Source organism: Notechis scutatus, chromosome 1 (genome assembly GCF_049901735.1).
Source record: "Notechis scutatus isolate UNSWTSFEM ecotype Mainland chromosome 1, rNotScu1.2, whole genome shotgun sequence".
Taxonomy (NCBI): Eukaryota; Metazoa; Chordata; class Lepidosauria; order Squamata; family Elapidae; genus Notechis; species Notechis scutatus.
In genome coordinates this window covers 309206561-309226203 of record NC_142009.1, presented here as the reverse complement: position 1 = coordinate 309226203, position 19643 = coordinate 309206561, and the positions used below count along the sequence as shown (strand labels likewise).

General features: G+C 38.9%; 1 protein-coding gene across 1 annotated transcript in view; it reads right to left on the bottom strand.

The window, feature by feature from the left end:
* ASPG (asparaginase) overlaps window positions 1-19643 on the bottom strand; it is an 85818-nt gene extending 66175 nt beyond the window's left edge. Inside the window, exons 1-5 of the mRNA XM_026670056.2 lie at window positions 19388-19643; window positions 12122-12245; window positions 10768-10879; window positions 3854-3979; window positions 1692-1775 (exon numbers count right to left, since the gene is read on the bottom strand). Coding sequence (XP_026525841.1) covers window positions 1692-1775; window positions 3854-3979; window positions 10768-10879; window positions 12122-12245; window positions 19388-19538 — 597 coding nt within the window. The 5' untranslated portion in view covers window positions 19539-19643. The remainder of the gene's footprint in view (window positions 1-1691; window positions 1776-3853; window positions 3980-10767; window positions 10880-12121; window positions 12246-19387) is intronic.

Below are 19643 nucleotides of genomic sequence, written 5' to 3'. Positions count from 1 at the left end.
ATCTAAGAAATTGAACAAATGGATCACTGAACAAATCAACCCAGTGTTCTCACACAAGGCACAAAAGATCAGGCTTAGATTATCATACTCTGAACATATTATGTAAGACTAACTTTCAAGAGAAGCTCTATTGCTGGGAAAGATGAAAGGGAAATGGATGACAAATGGAAAAAGTGGATGGGCTCAATTACAGCATTTTACAGCACTGTTGGAAAACATGAAGGTTTAGATTGGGGACACACATCATGGATAAAATCTATGTATGTGGTCATGAAGAGTCAAGATCAATTTGATGGCACCAAATTGCTTTCCATCATTTGAAAAGTCCAGCTCTATAGAGGCAACCCAAAAGTGAATTTTTCTTTTTTAGCAGCCCTATAGAATGGGTGGCATGGTGTTTCAATGGTTAAGAAGCTAGGCTCATTGCCTGGAAAGCCAGCAGTCCAGGTTTGAGACCCAAGTGCCATGTGATGGGATGAGTTCCCATTCTCACTCCAGCTCCTGCCAACCCAGAAGTTTGAAAACATGCAAAATGCGAGTAGATGAATAGGTACCACTTTGGTGGGAAAGTAACAGCGCTCCATGATGTCATGCTGGCCACATGACCACATAAATGTCTTCAGACAGTTCTGGCTCAGTTCTGGCCTTGAAATGGAGATGAGCACTGCCTCCTATAGTCAGCAACAATTAGCAAAAAAGTAAAATCTGCAGGGACTCTTTTTTTTTATAGAATCATAGGGCTAGAAGGGGACCTTGGAGAGCTTCTAAAATCTAATCCAATCCCCTGCCCAAGGCAGGAGTCCTTATTCCACCCTGAACAAATATTTATCCAATCTTTTCCTAGAAACCACCAGCAATGGAATACCCACAAATCTGCAATACAAACTGTTTCACTGACTAATGCTTCTCACTGTTAGGAAATTTCTCCTTAGTTCCAGGGTGGATCTCTCTCCTAGCTTCTACCCATTGTTTCTTGTTCTGCTCTCAGGTGCATTGGAGAATAAGTCAACCCCACTTCCCTATTGGAAGACTGCTATCATGCTAAGCCTTCTCTTCATTAGACTAACCATATCTAGTCCCCTTAGTCATTCCTTGTACAGTTTAGCCACCAAACCCCTTACCACCTTTGTTGCTTTTTTTGCACTTTCTCTCTCTCTCTAGAATTTCAGTATCTTTTTTGTATTGTGGCAAGCAGAACTGGATGCAGTATACCGAGTGTGCCCTTACTAGTGCAATATAGAGTGGTACAATCAATTCCTGTCATCTTGATGCCATCCCTGTGTTGATGCAGCCTAAGACTACATTGTTGTTGTTGTTTTGGCAGCTTCAGTGTACTGCTAGCTCATACTTAAGCAGTGGTCCACCACACCTGAATTCCTCTCATTGGTACTACTGTTGAGCCAGGTACTGCCTATTTTGTACCTGTGTATTTGGTTTTCCCTGCTTTATAGTAATATTGAATCAATAGTGGATCAAGTATTTTATATTGATATATTTGTTTTTGTTTTTTAATTAAAGTTCCCTCTAATTGCTGTTTTGTTGCTATTTGCATGCTCTGATATTATTTTTATAAATCAAAATATTTCTGAAACGACCTCCGCACCCCCCCCCCCCAGTTAGGATCTACAGCATAGCCCTTACAGGGAACAAAGGGTCTAAAAGCAAACAAATAAAAATAAAAATGAGCAGACCTCAGGAATTACAAACTGGCCCGCAATCAACAGTGCCCCCAACAGGTTGGCTCTGCCATCATTCCTCAGTTCATATATTGGTATCTAGAAAAGAGAAAAACGATAACCAATTGCCATTCAAAAAAAAATCACACGCACTCAGCAGCAAGAGAGAGCAACTCCAGTCAACATAATACAAAGCGAGTGTAAAGCCATGCATAATTTATGAAACATTCTCTTAACACATGATTTATTGGAACATGGATGCATTTCTTCATCTCAACTATGGCAGATGGTGGGATTTCTTGTTTGGAATGTAAAATACTTTCTCCCACACCTCATGAAATTATTCTTGAATTTTACCATATTCTTTTTGTTGGAGTGAGAGAGGGAATAACTCAAAGGGGAAGTGGGGTCCCTGCAATCCTCCTCAACATCTAGCCTATTCCTTTGCATTTTATTTGTAAGATTTAGCTAATACAAAAGTCAAATTCCCACCAGAGGTTCATGACAATCAGGAACAGTCTTATGGCAAGGAATTAAATAGCAAATGGTCTATAAAAGTAAGATATTTTACTGGATCCCCTTTTAATTGTCCTTTCTTCACAGTAACCACCATAAAGAGCTAAGATGGTTTTTTGGTAGTGGTTAAATGAAAGGGATTCATTACTTCTTTCCAAAACATTGTTCCCTGATAGAAATCATCCCTTTAAAACTGTTGCAACCCAGCAACTATAATGCCAAGTGTAAGGAGAAACAATTTGAATCAGGAAAAGGGAGAAGGTTAAAAAATAAAACAACAAACTTTCAGCAGTACCAATATCTCAATCAAACTACCGTATTTTTCAGACTATAAGAACTTCCGAACTATAAGAAGCACCTAGTTTTTTGGGGAGGAAAACAAGAAAAAAAAATCTGCCTCTGCCTCCCCACAATTTGCTTCCTTGCAGCAAATAGCAAACAGCCTGGTCAGCTTCAGCACAGCCTGATTTAGCATGAGCAGCTGATTGTCGGTTGGATCTGCTTCCCGGGATACTGACAGTCAGCTGTTCCAGTCTGCAGGGATTGCCATTGCCTATCCCTTGATTTAGGATGAGCAGCTGATTGTCGGTAGGATCTGCCTCCCGGGATACTGACAATCAGCTGTTCCAGTCTGCAGGGATTGCCATTGCCTATCCCTTGATTTAGGATGAGCAGCTGATTGTCGGTAGGATCTGCCTCCCGGGATACTGACAATCAGCTGTTCCAGTCTGCAGGGATTGCCATTGCCTATCCCTGCCTCCGCGCACCCCATGTGCCCTATTTTTGGCCTTTGTGTGTCCATTTCTGGCCTCCATGCACCCTGTTTTTGGCCTCCACACCAATCCAACCAACAATCAGCTGGTCATGCTAAATCAGGCAGTGCTGAAGGTGACCAGGCTGTTTGTTGTTTGCTGCAAGGAGGCAAATTGCTGGGAGGCAGAAGCCGAAGGGTGGGGGGCAGCAGATGGGTGGGGCTTCAGCAATATTCATGATATAAGCAGTGGTGGTATTCAAATAATTTAACAACCGGTTCTCTGCCCTAATGATTTCTTTCAACAACCAGTTCACCAAGCTGCTCAGAAAGTTAACAACCGGTTCTCCCAAATTGGTGCGAACTGGCTGAATCCCACCACTGGGTATCATATGCACAAACATTTCCACCCACTTTTTTTGGGGGGGAGGAGTGCGTCTTATACACCAAAAAATATGGTAACTGTCTTTCAGGATATCACCCAGAGAGGGAAGGAGCCCATCAAATGGCTAGTGTGATCTGCTGTCATCGGGGCGGGGTGGGAGGGAGTTGGTTTTTGTTTTTTTGTTTTGTTTTTGTTTTCCCAAATTTTGTTCTATTGTACTTTACTAATTTATTTGATTCTTTTTGTTAGTTTTTATTGTTCTTTATTTTTATTTTTTGTTTTAAATATGGTTTTACATTGTGTAAGCTGCCTCGAGTCACCATGGGCGAATAGGTGGCAATATAAATCAAATAAATAAATAAATATTTTCAATTTAAAAAAGAACATCATACAAGGTCATGAATTGTCTCATTTCTCATTCACTGTATCCCATGTTCAAATAGGGGTGGGGAAAAATGTAATAAGTAAGAATTAAAAAACGTATCTTCTAAACATAAATGTATTGCTTAAATGAAAATTTCTTACCTGAGATCCTGTCAAGATTACAGTTTTGCCCAGGTTCTCACATATGAAGGACAATGCTGAAGATGTATAAGCCATTGTGTCTGTGCCATGGAGGATCACAAATCCGTCATACTTCTCATAGTTTGCCTGCCAATTTAAAAAAAATGATTATGGTGAGAGAAACAGTCAAAGGGACAAAGTAATCAGTATTTAAATAATACAAACTGTTTGAGAATTGTGGGGAATACAACAGTATTTAAGGGTCAAGTTGAGGTAGACAGATTTCATGCTTCTTGCATTTATATCAATACAATCAACACCAACCAAGCACAAAAATTATTAATTTAGAATTAAATAGCAGAGGGCAAGATAATATAAAATCTGTCCACCTCAATGTAATTTAGTTTGCTTTCAGTACCACAAGAAAATGAAACTGAGCTCTCATTTATAGTAGAGGTGTTCTTTTAGTGCAGATGATATTAGAATTTCTCTGATCTCTAAAAAGTAGGTAGAGATGAAAAAATTGTCTGTCCAAATGCACTTTTAAAAGGTTATCATGAACAAACATTCCAAAATGGTGTCCACTACTAGATGAGTTGGATGTGTTGCCAGTTAGAGGATATTCAAGATGGAGAAATGACCGAATGTTGGAGACTTACGATCTGATCTCTATCAGGCAGGTCTGCCTGTCCATGTAGAATAAATACTTTTTTCCCATCCTCATACAAATGGATGCGAAAACATAAATTGGAAAATAAAAACAAAGGAAGGACTTGAAAAATCTCAGCAGATACCCTTTATATCTGACCAATATAAAAAATGTGATCAATAATCTCTTCACCAAGACAAATTCCTTGTGTGTCCAATCACACTTGGCCAATAAAGAATTCTATTCTATTCTTATTTATTTGAATATGCCCATCTAGCTTCTAAGAAAAAAACCATAATTATTTCTTAAAGAATACAGACAACATAAAATCTAATGAGGTTTTTTTCAGTCACTAATTATGACAACATTAAAAGACTTGTTCTTCGGTGTATAAATATTAATGATATGTCCTTAACCAGAGGAAGACTGCTAATTAAGAAAAGCTTAGCAGTAGCTTTAAAACAGGAATGTTAACATATGTAAATGAATCATATGGTCTGATTCCTTGTTCTTGCTTTTACTTTGGGGATTATACCATTTATGGGAGCAGACTAAGCAAACTGGAGCTATTGTAATAGTGGATACAGAAGAAATGCCATCCTTAACAGGCACTAAATGCTAATGGAAGACTGCCCTCATCTGTTCAAAAGACAGTACAGAAAATACACATACATACACATACACAGAGTTTTCTTCAAAGAAAATTAGAAATTTACATAGTCAAAGAATGAATAGGCACTTTTTCTATTAGGGCCAGAAATACAGATGCAGTTGGATGTACTTTGTCTCCCAAGTGGCTAATAGTAAATTCTAAGATATCATTTGCCAATCTTAAAATAATATAATTAGTAGTACCCAGAATCAAATCATTGATTTCTCTGTTCCAGGACTAATTGTCTGACAGGCAATAGGTTTCTAAGATTTCAAGCAAGCTCTTCTCATCACCTGACTTCTTTTAAATTGGAGATGCCATGTCTATTGCCACTGTACTATGACATCTGACCTCCTATAATCTGAATGACAACATTATTTATATCTAATTATTTTTTCTCTGAGGTAGAATTGGCAACGATTTCTTTGTTTTCATGCCTGAAATAATTACAGTTTTCAATGGAGCAAAGGAAAGTAGATCTAAAGTAGATCAAATTATAGGAGGCTTTCAAATTAGCAAGGATTTCTGGCTTACAATGGCAAATGTATTTGGAAATATTAATTTGTTATTTATTCTTTTATTTGTCTAACAACAAAGTTCTCTGGGCAGATTACAAAATCATGCAGTCAAAATAGTCAGAAATATTAATATAGCAAGATGGATAAAAAGTCATAAGTTATAATAATTATTATTTTTTAAAAAAAGAAATATCTTCAATATCTGGCCTGGTATTAATTGCTTAATTTTCTCAGTTAATTTAATTTATAATTGGAATCACACATCCCAATTAGTCATTAGTTTACTTATATTTGGCTTCCTGAAAAGACCCACCATTGGTTGCGTTCATACACCACCCAGCCTAAATCAAACAACCCACATGATGGTTTAGCATGATGTGTGAACTCACCAATCTGTAAAAATTATAATGTAATAACTTGTGACATTTTGCTGAGCTGTCCTCCTGGGTATGATTCTACCTCCAGGAGTAACTATTTTACATTTAGTTCCCATTGGAGTTTATTTACACCACTCTGCACTGTGAAAGAATCAGAATTAACCATCCTTTAATGAATCCATCCAAAATGTAACTCACTGGTTCGAGCATGATTTTAAATTAGAAATGAGCAAGCTGAAATTGGGGAGGGAGGGAGGGAGGGAGGGAGGGAGGGAGGGAAGGAAGGAAGGAAGGAAGGAAGGAAGGAAGGAAGGAAGGAAGGAAGGAAGGAAGGGAAAGGGATTGGCTCAAAGTTACCTACCTGGTTTTCATGCCTAACGCAGGACTAGAATTCACCAATCTCCTGGTTTTTAGTCTAGTGCCTTCCTCACTACACCATTTATGATTAGGGTTATGATTCTCATCATAGACATATTTTATTTATACTGTATGTTTGTGTATATATTCTATTGATAATTTATCCATACAGGATTGAAAACATCTCAGTGGACGATTGGAGCCATATGTAAGCCTAAATAATATAAATAAATATCTTGAAACTTACATACATACATACATACATACATACACACACACACACACACACACACACACACACACACACACACACATTACATACATCACATGACATTTACTAATCAAACAACAATTTCAAACATGGAAAACATAATCCAATTGTTCACAATGGCCATCTTCTCTAGATCTAGCTATTTTCTCTAGCTATTTGTCTAGCTATTTTCCAAAGCCCTGAAGCCAGACAAGGAATAATGTATGGAAACTGAACAAGGAGAGATTCAACCTAGAAATAAGGAGACATTTTCTGACAGTGAGAGCAATCAACTAATGGAACAGCTTATCCTCAGAAGTTGTGGCAGCTTCATCACTGGAAGTTTTCAAAAAGAGACTGTCATCTTTCAGAAATTCAGAGACTTTCAAGACTGTCATCTGTCAGAAATGGTGTAGGGTCTCCTGCTTGGGTGGGGAGTTGGACTAGATGATTTACAAAGTCCCTTCCAACTCTGTTAATCTGCTAATCTACTATGGTCTGTTAAAACTGCGGTGTTTTTATGCACCTTCAGCAGGGGTCCAAATGGAGGTATACTAGCAACTACAGCTTACAGGACTTGCAACTAGACACCTACATAGTAATTTGTAAGTGCCAGATTGATAGGATAATTCTAAAGCCCTTTTAGTTGAGAGAGAAATATCAGAACAAAGGAAAAGAGCACCGACCCACTGAATAAGTGCATACCCAATGGCCACACTTTGATTTTGTAACATTGAACATTTAATCTCCCTCCACTGCCCTTTATCTCTTTCACCAATGCTAATCATCAAATAAATAAGTGAACAGTCATTTATTTATCACACAACTCTGCTTTCTTATGCACCAAGACTGTTGAGATTGCACAACATTTCAAGTGAGGATAGTTGAGGAAAAAGTCATGTAATCAATCTGCCATAGGGAAGGACCACTCTTGCAAAGGGAACACAGTGGTACCTCAGAGGAAAAGAGAATTGGGACTTAGGAGGCAGAAACTCAAGATCTCACATGCTGGACTTCTCGGGGATGTCCTCAAATATAACACTAAATAAATAAAGAGATAATTATGAAGTCCAGTATTTAAATTTGCCTCACGGATGCTTTTGAACTCTGATGTTGGAGAAGACTCCTAAGAGCACCACGGACAGCCAAGAAAACAAACCAATAGGTCATTGAACAGATCAACTCAAAGTTCTCACTTGAGTCACAAATGATCAGGCTGAAATTAACCTTCAGATATCTTATGCAGAGGTCTAGCTGTTGTGCAGGGAAAGGGAAGAAGAAGACAACCAACCAAAAGGTGGATAGTGTCAGCTACTAGGAAATAAGTGCACTATTGGAAGATCCAAAAACCAGGTTAGGAACGGACTGTTATGGAAGAAATCTATCCATATGGTCACTAAGAATTGATAGCAACTCAACCATACCTAATCAATGCATCAAAAGTGCACTACTGCATACCAGATATTTGATTTCTACTAACAAATGAAAATGATTTTTTTGTAAACCCCTAATACATTATCTTCTGGAAGCTCAAACATATACCAAAGAACAGAAACATCAGTACAAATACACCCTATACAATTTATACACCTTATACAATTCAGATAGACCCAAACTGGCTGGGAATTCTGGGAGAAACAATCCTAACGAAGCAATTATCAGTCCTTAGGACTTCCTTTCCCAAACCTGCTACTTTTAACTCCTCTGAACAGAAACTTCAGTGATTAAATATTTCTGTGTCCAGAGAACATGTTCTTTATCAACAAAGTTATGGGGTATGACACTCATCATTCCACTGAATTCTATTTTTAAATATTCATTGTGTTTCAATAATGACAGATTGCTCTGTAAATTGCTTATTCTTCTGCAAATGCTGGCTGGCATGCCATCTGTAAATTTTGCAGAGCAAAAAGCAGCAATATACTACCACCTTGTGGTCATATGAATTTTAGCAGAAAGGTTTTAAAAACCTGTTTTAAGTGAGTCATAGAATTACAGAACTGGAAGTCACTCAAAATTACATCAGCTTTCCTTCTCCTCATTTCTTTTTCTAGTGTTTTTTAAAGTGTGATCCTAGAGGTAATATAAAACTCTTTAAGAGGTCCATGAAATCACCATTAATTTGCCAGATATTGCAGCTACAGGTAGGTAGTCCTCGACTTACAACAGTTCACTTAGTGACCATTCAAAGTTACAACGGCACTGAAAAAGTGACTTATCCCCATTTTTCACACTTATGACCGTTGCAGAATCCCCATGATCAAAATTCAGATGCTCATATTTATGATGATTGCAGTGTTCCGGGATCATGTGATCGGTTTTTGCAACCTTCTGACCAGGGGTGGGATGCAAATATTTTTACTACTGGTTCTGTGGGCTGGGCTAGGTGGGCGTCGCTAGGTGGGCGTGGCCATGTGGCTGGATGGGCGTGGCTTCTTTCTTTTTTTGCAGCACACCCCTCCCTACCCCCCATTCTCCTTTTTTTTTGCTTCCTGGGCCTCAGGGAAGAGGCCGTTGTTGCTCCCAGGAGGCTTCCCTGAGGCCCAGGAAGCCAAAAACGGAGCACGGGGTGGGTGGGGTTGTAGTCAGGGAAGCCTCCTGGTGAAGCAGTAAGACAGTGAGGGGAATCCCGGCACAGCTGATCGTCGGAACAGCTGATCGTTGGGAAGAAAAAGAAAAGAAATACTGATTCAGCTGAACCAATAGCTGTTTTTTTACTAGCAGTTCAGCCGAACTGTAACATTTTTTTACTACCGTTTCACCCGAACCGAGGCGAATACCACCACTGCTTCTGACCAACAATGGGAAATGAAGATTCCCTTAGCAATCATGTTACTAACTTAACAAATGCAATGATTCACTTAACAACTGTGACAAGAAAAGTTGTGAAACGGAGCAAATTCACTTAACAAATGTTTCACTTAGCAACATAGATTTTGCATTCAATTGTGGCCATAATTTGAGGGCTACCTGTATTTAACTCAACATTATTCTTTATCATTTTTATCTGTTAAAATTACAGTTTTTTTCATAAAAACATTTTATTTAAATCAACATCTAATGGCTTTAATGTTGTTATTTTACATGATTCAATTCTACAAATGCATCCATTTTCATTTTTAATTCAATTAATATAACCCATACAGACCAAATCTTTTTTGCGGTTGGTCCTCTATAATTTTTAGAAGTGGGAAGAACAAAATATTTAAGAAACAGTCCTAGAGCAATCTTGGAATCAGGATCCTAGTTTTTAGAATAACATTTGTGTATAAAAAAAGGATTGTTTAAGAGATGCTGGGCCATAACTATTGTTATTTCAATGACATTCTCATGAGTTTGCTCCAAACCATTCCTCAGAAAAGAAATCAATAATAAAGTGTTGGAAGTTAAAACCCACCCCTCTCCTAGGAAAATGAAATATTTTAGGATCTACTAAAAAGGCAGAATATTTCCCCTAAAAAGAAAAGTAGAAACTCAGCCCCCACCCCCACCTTTGCTAATAGGCCATTTCTCAGGCGTGGGCCAGTCTATTTTACATAACAAAGATCTACTCCAGGTAGAGCCATAATAGGAATTGTCCAAAGCCCTTTCATTACATTATCATCCAGCAAGGCTCAACCAAGCCTGGAACTCCGGACAGCCTACAGAGTTGCCCCTGCATGGCCCCATGGGAGTCTGACAACCAATCAGAATACGAGCTCAAATTCAAATCCCAGCAGAGAGCATAAAGCCAAGGGACTCTCAGTATCTCTTCCCTTTTTTCTGCCCAGGAACCCATCCTGTTCATCAATAAACCATATTTCCAAACAGTCACCATGTTTCCAGTGTCTTTCTTCCCCACCTGGAACTGATCCCAGAAGGATATTTCTTCCAACAAAAGGAAATAGAGAAAATGGAAGATGCCATATATTAGTATGAGTTTAACAGACAGCCATGTGAATCACACAACTTGTCAATTAAGCGAATTAGTTGGCTTTGACTATGTAATCATCTCAGTTAAAAATTAGGGATTTGAAAGAACTGAAGTTTTGGAGCTGTATTAGGCAATTGATCAGAAATAATATCTGAGTTACTGATCACAGAGTGATTGTGTATCTGTGACCAACAGCATATTATTTAAAAAAAAAATTACCTCAAGGCAGCTGGCAATTTTGTCCCATTCAGACGGTGTCATATTTGAAGAATCTAGTAGAGGAGAAAGTTCCAGGATGGTGTAGATAATTCTTTTATCCTGGTTGGAAGAACTGTCATAAAAAAAAAATCTTCTGAAATAAGCTGTTTTAATGATACTCTTTTTCAGATGACTGGACAAAGGTATCAAGTTATAGTTGATGAGAAAATCTATAAACAGAATGGCTTTCATGCAAGATATTCCTGGCAACTTGTGAAGGGTTGACCTGGTACAGATGCAAATAAACTTCAACACCTACAGTCATTCTGAAGTTGGGCAGCACCTAAACTGAATAAATAAATTAAATTAAACCCCTATACCCCTCCTTGACTGTCACTGTGCAAATTCATTTCCCTCTCCGTCAGCCTCCTGAGGCTCCACTATTCCACATTGTTCTAATATCTTTTAATTCTCTGTACCCATCCTCAACCTCCAACTTTACCAACTCCACAAAATAGAAAACCCCAAATCCTGTTTTGCACTAAGTACACAAGAGTGCCATCTTTTTTAAAAAAAGAAATGTTTATCTGTACTAAAATAGTGAGGTTTTCCTTTAAAAATCGGCATTAATTTAAACTAATTCAATCATTTTCCATCTATTTGATATGGTATCTATTCTATAATTGTCTGATTTGGTACAGCAACCAAACAGGAGAGGTTCACAGACTCCAAATGGATATTAAGACTGCAGAAAAAACAATTGCAACCAGCCTGCCTTCCATAGAAGGCCACTACATTGTGAAGGTCAGAAGGAGAGCTGAGAAGATATCTGCAGACCCCTCACATCCTGGTTATCAACACCTTCCCTCAGAATAGCATTATAAAGTATTGCATGGCAAAACGACTAGGCAAAGGGAAAAAATTTTCCCTCATGTCTTCATGCTCTCAACACTTAATTCTCTCAGTGCTGCCTTATATCTATTAATCCATGTATTGTGGCTGTGGTATCTTCTTTGCTCCCCCTTTTATTGGTAATATTATTATTATTCTATTGCTTTGCATGTACATTGAGTGCTTCTGTATGGAGACAAATTCCTTGGGTGTCTAACCACACTTCGCCAAATAAAGTATTCAATTTAATTTAATTTTAGTTAATTTAGATAATTGGCCAGGTATTACAATTTTATTTCTTCAAACCGCAAAGGGATTAGCTCAGGATTTGGGTGGCTCCAATCCCAATATATCTGAAGAGTCCCAGGTTGGAAAGGGTTATTCTAGACACAATTTTAAATATTTTTTTAAAAAATATCCAGGATGCTTCAAGGAAATTCAAAAACTCATTAAATGAAAACATTCCAGTATTCCAAATACATACGGAAGTACCAAAGTGTTAACTCCAAGGCGGTTATCTAGTTGTGTTTCCTTGGCATATGTTGCATCATGAAGTATGGTCATCTTTTTCAGAGCTTCTGCAAGCTTGTTAGCTTCAGGGACAAGACCTGAGAAACAAAAAAAAATCATGAATAAAACAATGTTCTCTGAATGATCATCTGAACTTTGAGACTGAGATGCAGGTCGGTAGTAGAAACATGGTTCGCATGAAGATAATTCCAGGTTCATTCCTTGCATCTCCATTTAAAGCTAGACATATTCTTGCCTAAAACCCTGAATAGTCATTTCAACGATTGTGAAAATAACAAACACAAATGGATCAATAGCAAACATTTACTATGCTGTTCCACTAGAACCAAAAAGAAAATTCATATAAACTGGTATCTGAAATCATAAAACATTGCCCATGTATTTTGCTTATCTAACACTGAAAAGAGGCAAGGTATGAAATGAAACAGGAAAGGCTATCACCTGCAACAGATTTTACACCATCACAATATTGCTTAGTAGAATATGTGAATGTCGTTCCTGTACTTTTGGTCCCTCCCAAATAAATCAACAATGAAGGGTCTGGCTCACACTTAAATTGCTTCAGAAGAATCCTGAAAAGTTTAGCATCAGCCCATTTCATTATAAAATTACTGTAAGCATTCGACTTAATCTAATTCACATTCCTCATTGACAGTATGGCCCAGATTAATACAAGTCGTCCTCAACTTAAAATCATAACTGAGCTTGGCATTTACGGTCGTAAGTCATGTAAGTCGTAAAGTGGGTCACCACGTGACCAGACCTGTTTTTGTGACCTCTTTTTTTTTTTTGTGGTAGTCAAAAGTGAATACTGGACTTCCGGTTTGAGCTTCTGCGAGGCGCTCGCCGCTGGAGCGCCCCGAGCCGGCTGGTTTGGGGGCTAAGCCACCCTATAGAGGTGGTGAAGAGGGGGGAGACTGCCAGCAGGGTGGAGGAGAGCCGCATCTCTCCTCCCCAGCTGGCCATTACTCCCTTTCCCGAAGGCGGTTGCAGCGGTGGTCAGAAATGGCCACCACAAAGAAGAACTCGACCGGAAAAGAATGTGCAGGAGGAAGATAAGAAGAGAAAGTTTTGGTTGACCGGGTCAAACAGCAAAAGCAACAAATAAGGTACCCTGGAATTGAAACTGTTAAAAAACAATAACATTGTTCCCTAATAAGATTTTTAAGCTGCGAATGAGAGAGAAAAGGGAAAAGATTTGGTTTTCACCTTTTCCTATACTGACAGCTAAGAGACTTAAGCAAGAAATTGGGAAAAAATCCACTTTGACATCAATAAGCATTTAATGCTGAAAATAAAAAGTCAAAGGGATAATAAAGATTTCTGGACAATTAAAAGCTTTTGAAAACAGGAAAGGAGAGAGGAAGAATAAAAGGGCAGGATCTGGAAGGGAGGAGACTGCCTGGAATAAAAAAAGAACTTACAGCAAAATCTCAACAAGACTTCCAAAAGATTGTAACTGAAATATTGCAACAAAAACCCCAGGAAGAGAAAGTCGAAAAAGAAATAAGAAGATATAACTCGGGACTATCTGGATTACTTGATGATTTCTGGATTCTTGGTTATTGTTTTGAATGACTAGAATCAATCGGGTGGTTGTTTAAAGCTGTTTAAAATGGCTCCACTTTTAGAAGAACTGAAAATGGAACTTAAAAAGTACAAAGAAGATGCACAAGAAGGGAGAGGTTCTTTTGGCTTCGTATTTCAGTTTTTAGAAATGGAGATTTGGAATTATGAGAAACAACAAGAAATGCCTGCAGAACAAGAAGATTGCGACAAAGAAGAAGCCATCTTTAATGAACAAGTAATGTTAGATGGGGGGGAAAAAGGAAAGGGGAGAAAGAGAATGGAAAGTTTAAGATTGGGAAAAACAACTCCCCCAAAAAATAGAGTGAAAAATAAGTATAGAATCAGAAAGCAACAGAACAGGGAAATGCAGAAGAGAGAATTAGAAGTAGAGAGACAAGGGGGTAAAAAGGGGAGGGAGAAGATGAGAGGGAAGAAAGAAAGGAAAAGAAGATATAAAGGACAGAAGCAAAATATAGAGAAACAGGGTCCATTTAGAGATAATGGGTGAAAACTTAATGGAAAAAGGGATTCTGCAAAGGTACGTAAGATAGTATAGTATTAGAAGCAGAAATAATTTTAGAAAATATGAAACAATGTATGATTAAAATGTCTGATAAAATAGCTATCGTAATTCAGTGGAATGCTTGTCAATAAATAAATGTAACAAAAAGTATATTTAATGATTTATAAAACATATGTGAAGAGAAATAAGGGAAAAATTAATTATAGAGATTATATGTGTTTTTAAGGAAGTATGATATTTAATTGAAAAGAAGTGTTAAAGATGTTATGGTTTTAATGATTATTAATGATAGAACTGAACTGGAATGGAATGAGGGTTTATAATTACATATATTTACAATCTTTCTTTTTCTTTTTTAAAGAATATAGTGTGTATTATAAGAATGTGCCAAGAAGAATTCGATTGGAAGTTATGTATTATGTATTATATTGAAGGTCATAATCTTAAGGTATATATTGAAGTTTAAATAAGAGTTGAATGGATGTAATTAAAAGATATAAGGGTGTCATACTCCAATTAGTAACTACAGGAGAAAATTTGTTTAATGAGAAAAGATAATATGAAATTGAAACAGAACAGACAAAAGTATAAATATAATGATTTGAATTGAGATGAGATAATCAAAATAAAATTGAGAAAATCAAAAGAGGGGAAAAATTATATAGAAAATGTAAAATAGTATAAGATATGGAATAGAATACAAAAAGGAGCATGAAATTGAGTTTTGTGTCTGTATAAAGAAGTTCAACCCGGGACCATGCTATTTTCAAAAAAGATGTTTTACTTGTATTTTGTGTGTGAAAACCCAAATAAAACTTTATTTAAAAAAAAGTGAATACCATAGTCATTAAGTGGTTGTTAAGGGAACCATTTTTCACTATGGATTGATTTTTTACTGGAAGTAAACATTGATTTCTGGCAAAAACATTATAAATTATGGCTACATAAATCGGGCTGCTAGAAATGGCCTAAAACATGATCCGGTTGCGATCATGTGACCATGTGACCATTTCAAAAGTGTGTCATACGTCCCTTTTGAGGCATCAGTGATAAATCAAGGACTACCTGTATTGCTCTTAAACAATTTTAATTTGCCATGTGATCAGAAAAAGAAACTGGGTCTTCCAATTCCTAAAAAATTAGCACTGTTTACATGAAATAAAATATTGCTTTACAATAGTACAGTACAAATCTTGTTTCAAAAATTAGGTTTTCAGGTATGTAAGTATTTGTCTAGAATAAACATTTTTCCATGTTAGCCCTGCCTATGGAGGAAGTGCCCTTTACGTGAGGGGTTTGCCTTATTCAGGAACCTCTTAGTCACTTGGAATAGTGCTCATTTTCAATATTACTCAGGCAGCTGTTGCAATAGGCTAACTGAATTGCACTGTTGCAATAAACTAGCCAAATTACAGAATTACTTTAAAACTTCCAGGCCTCCAGGTTTTCTTCCTTGTGTCTATAAAAAGAAAAAAAAATCTAAAACATCAAGTAAGGCTTCTTGTTATCATTTTATTTGGATGTATCTAACACTTGAGAGCCAAAGAATCCTTCTGCAAGTTGCCCTGTATTACCAAAAAGTTGGGAGAGAAAATGAAAGTTGGATCAAGAAGAAAATTGTGTATTAATAATTGACCCACACATCCCTAGGCAAAAGCATGTAAACATCCGAAGTTATTCAAGGAGGGTGAAGTAATGTGAATGTATATCAAAGGTTCATGATGAAAAGTGACTTATTTTGGTGTGAACTAGTATGGAACAATCCTATGCATAACAAGTCAGGGAAAAGAAGCAAGAAATAGTTTCTGGCATTCTTATAGATCTTTTTACCATTTTTAATTTGATTACAGGAAGCATCAATTTTACAGTTATGTCTTTATGTGTGTTATGCTCTGCATAACAGATATATCTCTCTGTGCATGTGCAAAGGGACTACTGAGGCAAGTGCATATAAATTATTCTAAGTATAATATAGTTAAGACACCTGGGTAGAAACCAGGAGACCGTGAGTTCTAGTCCTACCTTAGGCATGAAAGCCAGCTGATTTTGGGCCTGACATTCTCTCTCAGCCCAATCCACCTTACAGGGTTGTTGATATGGGGGAAATAGGAGGAGGAAGGAATATTAGGTATGTTCACCACCATCTTGAGTTATTTATAAAAATAGTAAAGGTAGGAAATAAATAAATATGTCTAATCTCCTGTGTTGCGCTTATGTCTATGTATGCGCAATATGAGGCAGGCTGCATTCCCTCAGCTCTGGGTCATGCATTTGGGAAGGATGGAGAAGGAATGGAGACATCCAACCCCTGGATCATGTGATCATAAAGGAAGCACATGTTGGCTTAGAATAGAAGTGTTAGCATTCAGATAACAGATAATCAGAGTTGGAAGGGACCTTGTTAACCCGCTGCCCAAGCGGGAGACCCTACAACATTTCTGACAGATGGGAGTCCAATCTCTTCTTAAAAGTCTCAAGTGATGGTGCTTTCACAACTTCCAAGGGTAAACTGTTCCATTGGTTGATTGTTCCCACTGTCAGAAAGTTTCTCCTTATTTCCAGGTTAAATCTCTCCTTGTTCAGTTTCCATCCATTATTCTTTGTCTGGCCTACAGGTGCTTTAGAAAATAGCTTGACCCCTTCCTCTCTGTGGCACCCCCTCAAATACTGCTATCATGTCTCCCCTGGTCCTTCTCTTCACTAGACTAGCCATGCCCAGTTCCTGTAACTGTTCTTCATATGTTTTAGTCTCCAGTCCCCTAACCATCCTGGTTGCTCTTCTCTGTACTTTTGCAAGAGTCTCAACATCTTTTTTATAATGTGGGGACCAAAACTGGATGCAGTACTCTAGGTCTTACTAAGGCTTTATAGAGTGGTATTAGTACCTCACTTGATCTTGATGGTATCCCTCTGTTAATGCAATTTAGGATTGCATTAGCTTTTTTGGCTGCTGCTGCACACTGCTGGCTCATATTTAGTTGGTTGTCCACTAAGATTCCAAGATCCCTCTCACAGTTACTGCTATTGAGCTGGTTTCACCCAGTCTATATGTGTACTTTTGGTTTTTCTTGCCTAAGTGTAGGACTTTACTTTTCTCTGCATTGAATTTCATTTTGTTAGATACGGCCCAGTGTTCTAGTCTGTCAAAATCCATCTGGATCTTGAGACTATCTTCTTGAGCGTTAGCTATTCCTGCCAGCTTAGTATCATCTGCAAATTTGGTAAGTTCCCCTTCTATTCCCTCATCTAAATCATTCATGAAGATACTGAAGAGTACTGGGCCTGAGACAGAACCTTGTGGCACCCCACTGCTTACATTCCTCCATGTAGACTTAGACCCATTAAGGACTACTCGTTGAGTATGGTTTGTCAGCCAGTTGTGAGTCCATCTTGTGGTGGTGCTATTTATTCCACTTTTTTCTAGCTTACTAAGGGTCTACTTTGTCGAATGCCTTGCTGAAATCTAAATATATTATGTCTACATTCTGAACCAATGTGCAAGTGCTTCTCCCACAGGGATACCTTAGAGCCGTGATGGCAAACCTATGGCACACGTGCCAGAAGTGGCACACAGAGCCACTTCTGCCAGCATGCGAGAGGTCACCCAGAAGAGTCCTACTGCACATGCATGCATGCACCGCTGCCAAACAGCTGATTGTCGGGTATCGGGCGCACATGTGCGGGGGTGGGGTGCATGGGAGATGCATGCACATGTGCAGAGATACATAGCACATGCAGGGGGTCTTGCACACATGCGCAGAGACACATGGTGCACGGGGGGTCGCACATGCATGCACAGGGGTTGTGGGGGGCCAGCACACAAGCATGCACACAATTTTCGGCACCGGAGCTGGAAAAAGGTTAGCCACCACTGCCTTAGAGCAGGGATCTCCAACTTTAGCAACTTTAAGACTTGTGGACTTCAACTCCCAGAATTCCTCAGCCAGCTCTGAGAGTTGAAGTCCACAACTCTTAAAGTTGCTAAAGTTGGAGACCCCTGTCTTAGAGAATATTTTAGGAAAAGAATTCTCCATTGCCTCAACCTGGACCCAGTTCATTTGCAGACCTGGTCCTTCTTTTGTTGTTTTGTCCTATTAAATAAACTTTATATCTCTCTTTTTTATAGTTATCTTGCTGCCAGATGATGGAGTCCCAGTCTCCTTTACATTACAGTATTCTGTTCCAACAAAGAATTAAAAATCTCTATCAAATCATATTCAACACCTGGTGGCTTCATGGACATCCCCTTTCCACAATCCTAATCACATTAGCGCCCCCACCCCCATTTACCCAATGAACTCATAAGACCAATGATCATATGAAATCATTCATATTTTTCATATGAGTGTGCCTACTTAAGTCAGCTTCAGGGTGGCTGCCATTGGCTAAGATCTCAGGAACAGTCAAGTAGAAGAAACGAGACCAAATTTCTTGAGTTGCCTTCTCCAGTGCAATCAAGCAATCCCCGAATTACAAACCTGACCAATAGGCAGGATGGTTGGAAGAGAAGGAAGATGTACTCTATCCCAGGGGTCTCCAACCTTGACAACTTTAAGACTTGTGGACTTCAACTCCCAGAGTTCCTCAGCCAGCTTTGCTGGCTGAGGAACTCTGGGAGTTGAAGTCCACAAGTCTTAAAGTTGCCAAGGTTGGAGACCCCTGCGGCCTATCCCAAAGGTGCTTTGGGGTTTCTGGTTTTTCTTTGAAGATGTTGCACTTCTCATCCAAGAAGCTTCTTTGGCTGAGAGCCAAAGAAACTTCTTGGATGAGAAATGAAACGTCTTCAAAGAAAAAAAAAGTCCAGGTGCCTCTTGAAAAATAAAATAAAAAAAGCACCTTTGGGGACAACCATGACTTGGTGACTGAGAATCCCCATAGACATCAAGCTGTACTCTGGCACATATGAAGAGCACCAAATTGGACTCCCGTTGTATAGGATGGCTTCAATCGGGCTAGATTTCAATAGGCGCTTCTATCCACGAGGGGGTGTGAAAGCGTCCCCTGTTGAATTTCTGCCGAGAGGCGCGTGCAAGGAGGGAAGGATCCGTGGGGAGAGAAGACCGCTCCTCTCTTTGAGGGGCTCGGCTCGTTACTCCGCCTCCTCAAGCGCCTTCTGGCTCAACTCACCCTCTGACTGGGGCACCATCCCGATAGTCCCGCCGGTGTTGATCACCAGCACCCACACTTCGGCCATGGGTCTGCATCCGATGTCAAGGGCCGGAGCGGGCTCGGTGTACGAGAGAGCCCTGCCCAGCTCGCCGTTCTCTTCTTCTGCCATGATGGTTCCCCGGTAGGAGAGAGGAAGGGCCGGCGGTAGGGATGCCCCAGTCGGGCAAGCTGGGCATCCAAATACCGGCTCTTAGCACCGCCCCTTTCCGGGCTC